Raw genomic sequence first — 17,065 nt, forward strand, 5'->3', positions numbered from 1 at the left:
TTTAAAAAGGTTTAGATGTTACTTATACAAAATCGTGAAAGCCGAACTATATTATGCTAGTTCTGTGGATGGTTAAGTCAAAATTCATGGATGAGTTTGATTTGTGAAATTACGAAGCGAGCTCATCTATGTAAGTTTCTAAATCATTTTTATCCCGGAACAAAAAACAAGCCCCAAACAATGTCTTAGATGATACCCAGTCCAGGGTGGATATGAATCCAATGCCAATGGGGGGCTGGCCGAGGCCATACCTTCCAAAACCTGAAACCTGAAACTATTAGAAATTTTTTGGATTATATTGTTAACCTGGTCAGAGTCTATCTCAATTCTCAAAGTGAAGAAAATGGATAAAACAGTTGTTTTGCTTTGACTATTTTAAAATTTTAGGTTGTGTTTGACAAATACGTTATAAGAATAAGAAGCATATTCAATTTTCTTGAATGTTATAATTTTTTGTTTGGTAACTTTTTTTTCTCTAAATGCGAATATAATTCTGGATTTAAATTTCCGTTCCCCATAATCATCACAGTGTTTTTGAATTTTTTTCATGGCTATGCTTTGCAAATAAATATTTTTTTAATATTATTGTTAGTATTTTTGTTAAATTTTTTATTTTTTATCAATTTTATTTTTTTTGTTAATAGTATGAATTTTTTTTAGAATTTTTTTTGTATTTTTGTAATAAAATTTTTAGTATTCATTGTTTATATAGATTTTTTAAATAATTTTTATTAATACATATTTTTTATAGAACCTTATTTTTTTATTTGACTTTGTATATTTTTTACTATGTATTCTTAAATTAGTATATATTTTATTTATTATTATTAATTTTATAATATAAATTTTATTAAAAAGATATAATTAAATACAAAAAGAGTACTAAAAATTATAATAAAAAATGTACTAATTTAAATTTTTTTCAAAAGAAATTATAATCATAGAAAATTAAAATAATATAATTTTAAATGATATAAATATATATCTTTTTTAGTAATTTTTATCTAAATATAATTTTAAATAATGTAGTCCAACTAATATTTATTTTATTATAATCTATTTTAATACAAAATTATGAAATATAAATCATATTAATACCAACCCACTTCTTATCAAAATCAAATTTAAAAAATCAATTTTATAAAAAAGTTTGCAAACTTTAATCCAAACATGTCGCTATAAGATACTTGCTCTGTTTTTGTAACCTTGCATAGAGAAGATGGGCATTGAGGCATAGAGCGCGTAACAAGACCTTGTTTTTTGGGTCTCGAACGATTGTTACGACCTACGCGCCAATTGTAATCGTAGGGGACAAGGGAATACTGATATCCATTAATAATTGGTGGTTGCCGATTTAATTGCTAGGCGCTATCTGTGGTTCGGATTTGACAAGAGACGAGACAAACAAAGAACGGTTGGCGAAACCGATGTGAGAATGGAATGATAAAATGGGGTATGTACTGCCTCATTGTGTAAGACAAACATCACGAGGTTTACTCTCAGATTTGGAGGAGGATGTGTTATCGGGTGGACTGTAAAACCTGTGGGAAGTACACATGGGGGGGTTGTGGCAGGCATTTGAACTCTCTCTACAACACCATCGATGAGCAAAAGCGCTGCGACTGCCGTCCCTGGCCTGGTGTTGCTGTCACACCCTCTCAACCAGCACCGCCGCAATCTGCAAACCCCTCTCAAGGTCCGAACCAATTATTATGTTTTTTCAATATAATCCATAAAGAGGAATAACACACGCACACAACGTTGACTATTATAATATGATTGTTGCTTTTTTGCAGGCAATAATAACCCTCAAAATTCTTGAAGCAGCCTCGGATGCTGATCTGCTGTGATTATTTTAGCGTGAGGGTGGGATGCAGAGGGATAGAGATGGATATTGTCGGATGCCATCGTGCCTTGCAATAAACAAATGGTTAAGGTCGCTTATATTTTATTAATAAATGTAATCTTCGACTAGTCATGAGCTTGTGACTCAGATTATTCTAAATTCTTCTCTATGTTAATGGGTCTATTAATAAAAAATAAAGAATAAATTCCTCTGCTCTTGTGCTAGCTATTTAAATGGCTCTGTTGTGGATTTTCTTTTATTAATATTTGCCGTGGTTTATGTGCTGCCATATTTTGCCCATAATACTTTGTAAATTTTTGTGTCCTCGAGCCCTAGGATATTTGATGTTTAGGATAAAATAATGCTAAAATTACCAGCTGTTAAGTATGACTAACGTTGCCATAACCCAAATCAACGAAAGCTATCCACCAATTGCGTCTGCTAATAATCCACTATTATTTCTGAATTGGAGGAATTTTGGTTTTTGGTGGTTTGTCTTTATAGTCCTCACTACTCACTTTTTTCAATGAAGACTGCCCAATCACAATTAGTGACAAGGTTATGTTATTGACAATTTTGGCACAGTTCCTCTTATATCGTCTGAGAGAGAGTCGCCAATAGCCCATGCCCAATAGTGTGAAAAAGGAGTAACATAGATATTCTCAAACCTATTTGCCACATTCTCGTATTTGTGATCTGTCTTTCATTAACTATTTTATTAACAACAATATTTAAAAAAAATAAATATTTAAAAAACTTGAGGGCATTTGAAATCTGTCTGAGCTCTTTAAAATACACCCCAGCATTTTGAAGTTGCAATGGAGTAACGTATCTTACAATTCTTGTCTAATCATTAAAGGCAGCCATAAATTCTAAGGTAGGAACTATGAGATGGTAGATATGGCAACATAAATGCAGATGTTGGCTTCTTTTGTCCTTTTCCATTTCTTTATTTTAATTATTATTTGGTTTGAGAGTAGAGGAGTTGGAGCAGCGTTTATGTCTTGACTCTGAATTGTATAATTAATGTACCGTACCACTCGGTATACATGACTCGCAATTTGCATTTATTTATACCCCAGAGATAATCAAAATCAACTATCTAATGCATAGTCATATAACATTTTTAAGTTAACTACATATGTTTATCTGCTTTTTGACCAATGCTACATTTCTTAAGTCTTCAACAATACAGACAAAAAAATAAACTTACGTTATGGATGACAGAAATTAATTTCATATAAGAAGACTTCAATGAATTCCATGCTTTTGTGAGGTCTATTATCATTTATACTGCATTGATTAACTAGTTGAAGACATTGTGGAATGTAAGGCTGGTGGGAACATGGCTATGTAAAGGTCCACCTTTAGCATTTGCTAATATAATGTTGGAATGATTTAATTAAGTTAAAACAAGGGAACCAAGTCAATAGGAGATCAAATAAGAAGTTCACTCATAAAATATTCATCCATCAGTTACGCAAAAGCGATATTCACCTAGTTGGCAAGCAATGCTTATATGAGGTAATGCCTGATTAAATCTTTTTCAAGGGCTCTAGGAGGAAAACTCATCAAAGGCAGCTCTCTTTTGCTGAGTCCGATTCAGTAGGTGAGACTAGAGAGTGATATTCTGATCCAATTCAGCAAACAGGAAAAAATAAAAGAAAAATAAAAGAGAAGAAAAAGAAGAAAGGAAGTGTTGATAAAGGAAGGAAACAACCCTTTATGATCCCCTTTATAGGAATTTGCTCAAAGCCCCATTTGTCCGCTTTGAGTTTGTGGATTCCATACTGTTTACACCCTACTCTTCATCTTTTCCTTTCTATCTTTTTTTTTCTTTTGATGAATTTTAATCTGTTCTTTACCTACATAAAGTGCAACAAGACAATTTCTTTTCATTCCCGTCTTCCATTTTATGCAATTGGCTATTCTAGTCAAGTCTGCTTCATCCTTTGCATCACACACCTACAATTATTTTCGGGTGACCTAAAACCTCTATTTTTCTCCCCTAACATTTGAATCACTCTAATCTCTCATATCCACAAACTTTTCAGTCTCTCTAGATTCCATTTCAACTGAAGTTACTACTATTATTCTGATGATTTTCATGGATCTAACTACCTACTAAGCCCGTACCAGGACTTCTAAGAGAGTATTAGCAAACTTTGCTGAGAAAAACGAAAATGGCGACAGAGAAAAAACTCTCCTCAAAAGGGCAAGCATGGTTAGATGAATCTCTATCTCTCTCATGAGAATGAGATATCCATAAAAAAAATTCATACATTTTCCTCTCTCTGCAGGTTCTGTACAACGGGATTGCCGAGTGATATTGTTGTTGAAGTTGATGACATGAACTTCCATCTTCACAAGGTTAACATTATGCGTACCCTATCAACCATGCTACTTCATACCTTCATTCACATTCACTGAAAGTTAGCTGTCACGTTTTTTTCTTCTTTTTTTTTTCAGTTCCCTCTCATGTCAAAAAGTAGGAAGCTCCACCAACTCATAACGGAGCAAGAAGCCAAACATTCCTCTGCCGCAAGGCCCGAAGAAGCGCAATCAGAGGACGAAGAAGAAGATCAAATCTTAGAACAACACTTTCAGTTAACGTTTACAGAGTTCCCCGGCGGTTCCGAGGCCTTTGAATTGGCTGCGAAGTTCTGCTACGGTGTCAAAATCGACTTGTCCCCTTCCAACGTGGCTTCTCTTCGCTGCGCCGGAGAGTTTCTAGAGATGACGGAGGAGTACTCCGAAGACAACCTCATCTCCAAGACAGAAAGGTTCCTCTCTAGCTCCGTTCTCAACAGCATCAAGGACTCCATTACAACGTTGAAATCCTGCGAGCGTTTAATGCCTATGGCAGAGGAATTAGGCATCGCGAGCAGGTGTATTGATTCCATCGTCTCCAGAGCCTCTTCGGCTGATCCGGCATTGTTCGGCTGGCCGGTGAACGATGCCGGAGCCGACAGCATAGCCGCGGCTAGTGGCTCTGCGTCAAAGCAGGCCATGTGGAATGGAATTGAAACTGCAGCAAGAAGAAGAAGAAATGGCGTGATTAGAGGAGGAGGAGTCACCGGTGGTGGTGCTGGCGGCAGCGGCAGTGGTGGATATTCATGGTTTGAGGAGATCTCGCTTCTAGGTATGCCTCTCTTCAAGCAACTGATTCTCGCAATGAAGGAGGCTGAGATGAATTCAGAGATAACGGAGAGCTGCCTCATGCATTACGCAAAGAAACACATTCCCGGCGTTTCAAGGTCTATCCGGAAACCATTGCCATCGTCTTCGTCTTCCTCTTCGTCGTTAGCTACCGAAGCAGAACAGAAAGATCTGCTAGAGACTATAGTCTCAAACCTTCCGCTCGAGAAGAGTTCTAAGCCTTCAACCGCCACGAGGTTCCTTTTCGGTCTGTTACGAACCGCCAACATTCTTAATGCTTCGGAAGATTGCAGAGACGTATTGGAAAAGAAGATAGGATCACAGCTCGAAGAAGCCACGCTCGACGACCTTCTCATTCCCAGCTACTCCTACCTCAACGAAACGCTATACGACGTGGATTGCGTAGAGAGGATTCTAGGGCACTTCTTGGACGGTATCGAACACCGAAGCGCTTCGGAAATCGATGGAGGCGACAGCGTTCCTAGATCACCGGCGCTCATGCTCGTAGGAAAACTCATTGACGGCTATCTTTCCGAGATCGCTTCCGATTCGAATCTCAAGGCCTCAAAATTCTACAACCTTGCAATCTCGCTTCCCGACGAAGCGAGACTCTTCGACGACGGTCTCTACCGTGCCGTTGACGTCTATCTAAAGGTATCCGATTCCGTCACAAAATTATGTTATTATTATAATATCCGTTACTGAAGGTTGCTTTGCGGGTTTCGTTAACTGCAGGCGCATCCGTGGGTTTCGGAACAGGAGAGAGAGAAGATTTGCGGAGTGCTGGACTGTCGGAAGCTGACTCTAGAGGCATGCACGCACGCCGCGCAGAACGAGAGGCTTCCGCTGCGAGCGGTGGTTCAGGTTCTCTTCTTCGAGCAGCTCCAGCTGCGGCAAGCAATCGCCGGCACTCTGATGGCGACGGCGGAGCCAGGGAGGCCCTCGGTGGCGGCCGCCGCATTGGTGGAGAGAGGTAGTTTTGGTGGGGTGGAAGAAGCAGGTGAGGGAAATCGTGTGGGGAGTGACACGTGGCGCGTGGCTGTGAGGGACAATCAGGTGCTGCGCTTGGACATGGATAGCATGCGGACGCGAGTGCATCAGCTGGAGCGCGAGTGTTCCTCCATGAGAAAGACGATCGAGAAGATGGGCCAGGCCGGCCTACAGGAAGAGGGGGTCTGGTGGGACCCGTTTGCCCTGGGAAGGAAATTTGGTTGTAAATTCAAGACTCATGTTTGTGACTCGCATGGGCCGACGGCTATTGACAAGGGCACGAGTAGGCCCAACCAGCTGCAGCCCCACCGTCCTCGTCGTGAATAAGCAGCAGGTTAGCACACTCCCACGCGGTACGTGGAATCATGATTGGAGTAGTTAGGAAATTGGTCCCACTCATGTTGATGTGTAATTAAACGTTTGTCAAATAGTCGCTGGCGATATTAATGGATGAATATATATGATCTGGAAGTGTTGTTTCCCTTGTAGTTTTCTCCCACGTAATTTGTACCATGCATAATGAAAAAATTATAGTATAATGAAAACAAAAGGATGATAGTTTTGTAGAATGTTTCTCCTTATCTCCAATTATTAGGACAATGAGGTAATTATGAGGTGAGGTGACGCAACTTTTGCGGTGATGGTGATTGGAGGTGGTATGATATAGATGAGTTTCTGGAATTTGACAAATAGATAGTGCGTGACACCTTGCTGACAGCGCATTTTCATGGAAATTGGAGATACTGAATTATTTTGCTTCTAATTAAAGTTGAAATTTAAGTTGGTTCTTGCTAGTGAAGTCAAGTGCATGTGTGAGTGAAAAAGAATGCAAGTACTCGTGATCCGCAAAAGAAGCTACAAAGGCTTGCTGCTTTTCTGATGAGGTAGAGGCTGTAGACATTATTATTGCTGCTATTGTGATTGTTGGGGGGATAATAATATCTTTTACCCTGATTTTATTCTTGCTTTAGTCAGTAAGTGATAGTCAAACCATTGATTTCCTGTGGTGTTCCGTAATTCTGCTGCCATTGTAATTATTATGTGGGGAACTCCTCCGTGGTCCAAAAAGGGGTTTTATTACAATTCAAAAATATTATTTGTAGATTAAAATTAATCTCAGCTACCAATGTATTTGAATATAAATATATGCATGGTTTAATTTGTTTTTAATGTGTATTTATATTTTAACATATATTTTATATTGATAGTTAATTTTAGTGGCTAATTCTAGTGTATATGTAGTATTACTCATTACAATTATTTTGCATGTTTTATTTTAGGTGAAAATTCACGTAAAGTTATTTTTATGCGAAGTTGATATTTAAAAGAATTATTAAATGATTTAATGAGATTAATTAAATTATTATTTAACAATTTTAACCATCAATTTTATATAAAAATAATTGTATGTAAGTCTTCATTTTTATCTTATTATTAGTATTATTTCTAGTCTCCTATTATATTATAATGAATTTTATGATGCTTTTTATTGTTGTACCTAAATTACCTAATTTATTTTTATAGATAAAAAATAAAATATATAAAATAAAAATAAAATATTAAAAATTTATTAAATATTATTTTTTTACTTTTTTTAATAAGTTAAACACTATAATTTAAGTACCATAACATTTATCTTATATTATTAGGTAAAAATTCACATTTATTATTTTTGGATAAAATTATTAATTAAAAATTATTAAATAATTTAATATATTTGACGAAATTATTATCTAACTATCTTAATCAATAACTTTATATAAAAACAAATGTACGTAAATTTTTATTATATTATTATTGATTAAAAAGAGAATCTGCAAGTGAAAACGAACAGTGGCAGGTAACAACGGATGCGCAAAGGACATTGATATCCCTCAAAATCTCTTCACCTAAACATTGAATCATCGTAGCTTGGTACACATATAATTATATGGAGTGTTAGATAAATAATAATCATTTTAAATAATATAAATGATTATTAATTAAATAAAAATATATTATATTTTTAAATTATTTATTTAAATTTTAATATTAAATTAATTATCTATACATTTAATAAAATAAATATTTGATATATCTATTATTTATATTATTTAATATTTTTATTGTCTCCCTATATTTTTTCATAATTATATATACACATCTAGTGTCCTTGTAGGTTTGGGCCAAAAGAGGCTCATCATTCATACATGTATAATGTACATATGTGGATATTACCTGGTACTTTACCTAGACTTATTAGCCCACTGCATGCTACTATCATAATTGAGCAATTAAGCTGCGGAAGCATCCTCTTAAGTCTTAAATTATTGCTTGGTAGATCGTAGGCACCTAACAAGTTAATAGGAGTGTTTAAAATCAATTCGATTCAAACAAAATTGATCAACTAAACTAAAAAAATAAAAAATCAAAATAACTGAACTAAAATAATTGAAAATAAGATGTTTTGTAGTTTTTTTTATAGATCGGTTCGATTTTTACTTCTAATAAAAAAAAATACAAATTAAATCGAACTGATTTAATAATCAAACTCTAAATTTAATTCCTTAAATGATCTAACCCTAATAAACTCTAGTTCTTTAGTCCTCACTCCTCTTCGGTATCGAAAAAGTTGTTTCTCTCTTTCTCTCTCTCAATGACAATCCCTTATGGTCATCCCTTTGCTCCGCATTTTGCCACTGGTGCCACCTTTTCCTGACTCGCGTCCTGCGATCCTGTCCTCTTTCTCTCACTTTTTCGTAGTGTCGTTCTCTCTCCGTCGTCCTTCCCAGCACGGCTCCACATAGCACGCCGTTGTCCTTTATGACTCCACACAGGCCACAGCAACACGTCGTCGTCCTTGTAGCGTCTCTCTTTCCGTCATCTTTCCTATGCTCTATCACTTTGTCTACATCAACAACTCAATAAGAATGGAGTCTGAGTCAGGTTGATTCTTCTACTTCTGATTCAGTCTCTTGCTATTTTTTGTTTTTTATTTTTTTTGTTCTTTTATTGATTTTTTACTTCTTAATTTATTGTTCTCTCTTCTTTTAATTTTTTCTGGCTGCTGCTATTGTTATTTGTTTTTTTTATTTTTAATTGTTACTAATTTAAATTTGTTAATTGTTAATTGTTATTGTTGCTGCTACTATTAATTGTTATTGTTAATTGTTTATTCTTATTATTGCAGTTGCTAATTGATTTTAATTTGAATTTGTTAATATGTTAATTTGAAAAGTGGAGACTCCAAATGTGATTTTGGTGATATTTGTGTGGTTTTGGTGAATTGGTGGAGTGATGAGATTGAAAATAAATAGCCGTTGTGTAATACTCAACCATACAGAATTTTATGCTTAAGTTCGTAAATCAGAGGTGGTAGAGTATTACGACCTCTAAAAATAAAATGCGTACATAGGTATATAAGGAAAGAAGTTTAACTAGGAGTCTTGAAGAAAACGTTGAACAAGACAAGCAAAAAACGCGTCATACATGAAACGGTTAAGCGTAAAAGGGAAATAGATAACAACACATAAAAGGATAATATACATATGATATAGAATACCAAAGATACAAATAGCAAGTACCAGACTCGACTTGCGAAGCAAAGGCCGACTAGAATATAATTATATATATGCATATAATTCAAAATATTTCAAAAAGACGAAATAAAATCCTGTTTTACCAAGTCAACATCTAGGAGGGACAAATTTTAAATATGTTTTTGGAACCTTTAATATGCTGCAAAGAGTACAATGAACAAGTCTACTTGTATTACTGGTCTGATGGCTGTTGTAATTTTTTGCTTTTAACTTGTTATTGATTCAACGATTTATTGTTATTTTGTTTTTTATTTTGATTCATTGTTGTGTTGATATTTGATGTTGTATCTGTGATAGTTTTGTAATTTGATCATAGTATAAGTTGTTTTGTTATAATTAATTTGAATTATAATAATTTGACTAATAAAAAAGTAATGAGTTATGCATTGTTTGTTTTTTCTTAATTTAGTGTTAATTGTATTAACTCTAAAATAGTTATTAACCGGTTTTAGTAATCTACTTTTTTCAATAAATCAGATATATATACTGAATGTGACCGTAAATAATTTAGTAATACCTAAAAACACCAACAAATTGTTGTATGTGTAAGAACATATCAAAATTAGCTGAAAATGAACAACAAATTAGAGAATTTTAATGCAGAAAGTTCTCCAATAAACAATAAATAATTTAAATCCACTAAATAACAACTCAATACTATCCTTTGATGCCTGTAAAATATACACCTGAAACAATACTATATCAATGTTAGTATACAAAATTATATGATTAATGTAATTATAAAATTGTTTATCAGAAAAATAAAATAATACGGATTTTTATGATAATTCTAATATTTTCAAGCTATAAATGTACAATAAGAATGCATTATCCATTAGTACCTAGAATTTGTCAATTTTTTAAATTGATAGTAATAAATTTTAATAAATTAATAAATTTAATTAAGAGATTTCGTTATTATCTTTTCATTTTAAGCTCTCAAAAACTTTTCTATATACTACATTCATCGTGCAGTTATCTTCCAAGTGTCCGTGATCTTGTAACAGCACTCACAGACCATCTTTATTCGTTACTTTTGCCTTTATTTTTCAAACTTTTTCATTACATAATCTACCATAGGTAATACTGTTGTAAGCTTTTGATTATTTGTTTTGTTTGACTGAAAGAATCCATAAGGACACTGACAAGTGACAACTTAATTCAGTGGCCACTAACTGACTCTTGGTATCTTAGACAGATACATAACCTTAGAGTGAATGCCAAATAGCAAACCTAAGGTTATGAAATTCCCAAATTGATTGCTAAGAAATTGAAAAATGCAAACAATATGATAAGAATAATTATTCACTAACCTTTCAGTTTATTGTGGTTCATCTGCATGTTACTACTGGTGTCTGTGGTGCGCTTTAGTTTGGTTTTGATAGGAAAAACAATCCGATCCAATCGTATAGAATTCAATTAGATTGGTTTGGTTCGATTTTTGATTTAAAGCCAACCAAACCAGACCAAACCAGACCAAACCGTATTGAAAGGAATTGGTTTGGTTGGTTTTTTGGTTTTTAAACTAGTTAAAAAACCAACCTATCTTAGTCATAGTCCGTGTACTAAAAAAGTTCTATCTTATTTTCAACCAGTAATATGCACTAAAATATCGAAACAAATTTAATTTCACAAATTGATACACTAAAGTCATACAACACAATAACTAAAATAATTGAAAGTTCAACAAATCATCATAGGTCAACAAGAAAGCAAATATCATAAATCTGTGTTGAAAATCAACTATAGGTGTAGCAAATACAATGTCACTCGCATTACAAAAATAAAAGCATTGTCCTTAATTAAACCTGCATCAGAAATGGAAGTGCAAAGCAAATTAGGCAGTGTCCGTTGCTGGTTGAGTCACCCCAAACTTTACCAATAGTTTATTCAATGCCTCAGGGGAGCAAACTTCATACTTGACCTTTCCAGAAGGTGAGAATTATTAGCAATCTGCATGATTTTACATTATTTTGGCTTGTGCATACTAAAAGAGAAGAAGAACATGCCTGGCGTTGCGACGGCAACATTTCACGGAGATACTGGTGCATCTTGCAAGTTAAGATTTTGCTTCACCCCCTTTTGTCCTCTGTTCATGGCAAGACCAAAACCAAAATAAAAGACTAAATTGAAACCAAATCAAGAAGAAAAGGTATAATGTGAACCAAAATTAAAATTTGAGACCAAATTGGAAGGGGGATTTTTCAGATCCCAACAATCTGAACCAAGAGTATGGGCATAACTAGGATCGGGACCAGAGGGAGGAGAGAGCAGATCGGCGGTGGACCCACTAGCAGGGTTAAGCACCATGCAAGGCGGGGCTACACGGCGGCAAAGATTCACAATTGGAGATTTGTTTCGCGCCTTTGCTCCCGTTCTTGTTCGCACCAAGAAAATAGGAAAGAAAAAATACAACTGAAGAATTAGGGATGAGCACTTACCAGAGACGAGAAGACGAGCCAGCAGCAGGTCCAAACCGACGATGATAACGAGGAGGTCTGGGCTTGACGAAGAGGGAAGAGACGACATCGCGACTAGCAATTCCGAAACGACCTTCTGGCGACGCTAGGAGATGCGCAGACCTTCGACGGCGAGGGCTGCTTAAGGTGAGAGCTTCCAAAGACGAGTGCTTCACGGTTGGAAGGCATAGGGAGTCAGGGCTGAGGGTTAGGCTGGTGGGGAGTGTATAATGAAGGAGAAGAGCGCGGTGAGTACTTTTGGAAGGGGGAGTAGCATATCTGTGGTGTTAGTATTTTAATAATAATAATAATAATAATAATAATAATAATAATAATAATAATAATAATAATAATAATAATAATAATAATAGGATCAAGGTCCTGATTAGCGACGGTTGTTCAAGAAATAGCCGCTAATCAATCAGAGTTTACAGCACATTATGTCAATTGCTGCAATCTCTGATATTTGCGGCGGTTAGATAAATGGCCAGAATTTTTTTGTCGCTATCCTCCGCCTATCTTGTAGTGCTTTATGATTAATTCAATGGAGATACTTGCTCAGTATATATATTATCTACATTAATTATATGCCAATATTTTTAAGAAAGAACTAAAAGAAGAGATATATAAATATATATAATATTGTTGCTTTATAGGAAGCAGATATAAATTGCTACGTTCTTTTTTATTATATTATACAACTTAAAGTTATAGTATCATATTATTATTAATTATAGATACTTGCTATAATTATATCAAATTTAATTATGACTCTAAATAAATAAAATAGATAACAATCAATATTATTTTTCCTTTTTTATATTCAATATTTACTGTAAATATAAAAAATAAAATAACTAATGAATAAATATATGAGTAAAAAATAAAGCATAATAATTAAAATTCAATTTGTTAACTAATTAATCTTGTGTCTATACAATATTATTATTATTATTATTATTATTATTATTATTATCCACTAATTAAAGCAGAAGATAAAGAACTATATAATTAACGAACCATTATTAGAATGAGTTAAAATTATAGCGTGAATTATTGTGGATATAACTATCTACTAATAAAATTGTGGATACAACTAATTATTGTAAATATAACTATCTACTAATAAAACTATTGCACATAAATGAGAATTAGAACTATATCAATTAATATGATTAGAATGAATAAAAATATCGATAATTGATAATTAGTTTAATAATGCATTGAATATTGATTTGATATAATTATAATAAAAATATTTTCATAAAATAATATAATTATACATTATTCATGAGCTAATTGTAATATAATTAAAACAAATTCATTTGAAAAAAATCATGTATAATCTTCATAAATTACAGTAATTTTTTTATTTATGTATACGTATGTATTAATTTTGTTAAATAATTCTAAAAAATTTTTTATTTATACATACATGTATATTAATTATACATAAAAATATTTAAATCACATGTATTAATGCCTGCAATAAACTTTTATGTTTGATATCTATATATGGTCTCCAATTCCAGCCTCATTCATACGCAAACTGTATATAATTTTTTTTAATAGAGCAATTTTAATTTTTCGTTTTATTTTCTTTCACGTATTTTTTCTTTTTCCTTTAAATAGTAATATTTTAACTTTTTTTTTTTTGTTTTAAGTACACTCTTATTAAGAATTGCATTACTAATCTAAAATACAAAAGAGAAAAAAAAGGTGATACATATATCCAAGAAAAAAAATAAACTTAAATATCAGAAAAAAATCTTATATTAAAACATTTAAAAATAACGTATTCAATAAAAATAGTCGTAATATATAAATTAAAACAACAATTTAAATTTAAATTTAAATTAATGTAAAACAAATTTAATCAAATACCAATATTAGAACTAAATTTCTTAAATAATATTTAATCTATTCTAGTCCTTAGACATGTATAAATTAAAGTCATTCTCGTAACAACAACCAACTGAAACATCATAAGTTTGGACATTTAGAATTCGTGCAAATTCAGACCATCTTCTTGTTGAATAAGCTTCTATTGAGTTAAGAAATTAACTAAATTAATTAGTAATGACAAACATTATTTTTGGGTAAAATAAATAATTAGTGTTGATTAATTATAATTACAAACTAGCGTGATAACCCGTGCAATGCACGGGCTTCACGAAATTTAAAACTTTTTAAAAGAAAAATACTAAGAATATAGCTAAAATGTATTCTATAAAAATAGATATGTTGTATTAATTTTGGATAATTACAAAATTATCATTACACTAAAATAAAAAAATAGATTACAACAATTATTCAATATGTCAATAAATAGTATAACATATTTTGTAAGATAATAAAAGATAATAAAATATTTAAACAATTGGTAGACACTAAAAAAATAGAAAAAAAAGTCCAACAGAGATGTAGTTTACTATTACGTATTATGTTAAGAACACATAACGTCAAGATACTTACTGATAGCAAAACAAAAATATACAACATATATAAATTTGTTCATTAAACAAAAAATAAAATATGTCCAAGCCAACTTAACATATAATTCAAAATATCCATCAAATAGATTTATACATAGGATGCCTAACGTCGCTGAATCGATAACTCTATCTGGCGGTTAGCTATCGAGCTGAGTTTCAAAGTAATACTATCACCCTCCTTTAAATTGTATATTCTACAACATTCACTCCACCCGACCCCAAATTTCCATTCTGTACCTCTTCCTCCACTATTCAGTAAGTGAAAAAAGAACACATTCTTCTCTATATTGGAATTTGGATCGGTGATCGTCCAAATCGAACCATCTCCAGATGTTTTAAGATACACATCAAATTTTGAAGCCAAATACTGCAACGAACAATTCATAGTTAACATAAACATAATATTTTCATACACAATGAATAACAAATTTAGGAAGAACATCCAATAAGCTTGCAGGAAAAAAAGAAAACACTCTTTTAAGATCAAGTTACCAATCTAAATTGTCTGAGATCCGAAGCTGTGATCTTCTTTTCATAAGAAACCTTTGGAGCATATCTAATTCAGGATAATATGAATATTAGTCACCACAGTAAAAAATAGCAAGCTATCCCATGATATTAAAATCCAAAACACAAGGAAAGAAGTTACATCTAGCATTACCTAGGATCAGCCAATTCATTTGACGCGTTAATGTGTTCATCAACTTCCAATGATAAACTGCTGCCACTAGACAAATCTATCGGATTATGTGGATTATCCCCTACCAGTGGCCCATCTTGATCATTGTCTTCATCACCATCTGATGAAAACTGATCATCCGATGGTTCAGACCCAGATAGAACAATCACATCAGCTACTCTTCCATCCTGGTATATTTTATGTGGAAGACTCTTGATACATTATCAAGTGTCTCTGGGTCCATTAGCTCAGGAACATAGCAATCAGGATCAAGGTGAACTTGGATGGGTTGGTTGTCCTTATCGCACAATGAAATAAAAAAATTCCAAAACCAACATACCTAAATTGAACAGATGCCGCTCTATTGATAAGATAGAAAGTTCTAATCAGTTAAAATGAGTACTCAGTTATGAGCAACTGATCATCCTTTCTGATCACCTCTGGCGATAAACAGTTATCTAACTCGTCAATGACATATAATATTGGCCCTAATCCTTCCCCATGAGTTGAAACAAAATTTGGGGGAAGAGCTCTATCACCCTATATTCAATTTTCTTTCCAAAGTTAACTCGTGTAACAAAACATGCTAAAAAAGCTTCACATAATTTTACCTAATTATTTAGCAAATAGAGGTATTTTAAATCCACCATTATTACCAATTGAGCAACACAAGAGAACAATAATCACGTAAATGAACTAACATTATAATGAGAAGAAAGCTTTAGAATAAATAATTGAGAAGATTTTAGTTCAGTAAATAGCTCAATGAATTTAAACAAAATATCCATAGAAAAGGGACAAAGGGGCAAAGCAATCACTCTCACACATGCAGAAAATAGTAGAAAATAACAAATTAAAGAACATCAAGTCAAATCAGGAATCTAATTAACTGAGATTGATACTACTGGCCAAAACTGCACATTGGCCATTATATTTCGTTACCTGCTGACTGAAATCGTGAAATCTAAAAACCTCCTATTAACACATAATGGCACGATTAGAATTTAAGAGTGAGACTTTTAACCAAGAAAACAACTAACTAAGTATACAAAAAAAATAGTAACAAACTAAAAGTACATTAATGAAAAATACCCAAGAGACCACGTTAGAAAACTACTACACAACATATTTTATAAATTACAACAACTTCTGAAATCTGGCCCACATATAAATGAGAAGCCAATAAAATTAAATTACAACATGAAAAATATCTGAGTAAGAATTAAAAAAAAAAACTATAGATGGCATAACATCGATATTTAATTGACATTAAAATTTTCAAAAGTTAATATGAAATATATTGAATGGAAAAGTAAATGAGACTTCAATCGAATTGAAAATGCAGCAAAGAAAATATCTTCTCTAATGCTCAGCACCATACCTGTTTGGATCTTCTCTATTGGCATCCATGGCCATTCAGACTTATCAAATAGAGAGGCTTCGTATAAAGATTCAAGAAGAAAGAACAGATCATATCTCTTACTGCAAAAGAGAGCATTACAATAAAGTAAACCTTAATAGGAGATTTCAACAAATTCAACAAAAACAGCTGATAAAATTGAAAAAAGAGACATAAAGAATAAACATAAAGAAAGAACAGCAACCATTCATAAACAAAGGAAGAAATAGATGAACAAAAATATTGTTATTAATTCTAGTAAATTAAATTTCTACTAACCCTAATTATAATGTTGAGAACTTTCAGAAAGCTAACCACTACTACTAATAATAATTTAATGAAACAATCATGAATTATGAATTCGTTAATTAGAATATGCATTACAAACGATATGAAAAATAGAAAATATACAAAAATTAGATCAATATTAAAATATAAAAGACCAGAATCAATATTAAAA

At 32.7% G+C, this 17,065-nt stretch overlaps 1 protein-coding gene and 1 long non-coding RNA gene across 2 annotated transcripts; both read left to right on the forward strand.

Moving 5' to 3' along the window:
- Positions 1-1,141: 1,141 nt before the first annotated feature.
- LOC130979763 (uncharacterized) lies at positions 1,142-2,051 on the forward strand. The gene is made up of 2 exons (XR_009086724.1): positions 1,142-1,696; positions 1,797-2,051. It is a non-coding gene; the product is annotated as an uncharacterized LOC130979763 (long non-coding RNA).
- A 1,141-nt stretch (positions 2,052-3,192) lies between these two features.
- Positions 3,193-6,564, forward strand: LOC130982334 (BTB/POZ domain-containing protein At5g66560-like). Its single transcript, XM_057906304.1, has 4 exons — positions 3,193-4,070; positions 4,147-4,216; positions 4,316-5,659; positions 5,741-6,564. Exons 1-4 carry the CDS (start codon positions 4,030-4,032, stop codon positions 6,320-6,322), a joined length of 2,037 nt encoding a protein of 678 aa, XP_057762287.1. The 5' UTR covers positions 3,193-4,029; the 3' UTR covers positions 6,323-6,564.
- Positions 6,565-17,065: the final 10,501 nt, after the last annotated feature.

The sequence above is a fragment of the Arachis stenosperma genome, chromosome 5 (genome assembly GCF_014773155.1).
Source record: "Arachis stenosperma cultivar V10309 chromosome 5, arast.V10309.gnm1.PFL2, whole genome shotgun sequence".
Classification (NCBI taxonomy): domain Eukaryota; kingdom Viridiplantae; phylum Streptophyta; class Magnoliopsida; order Fabales; family Fabaceae; genus Arachis; species Arachis stenosperma.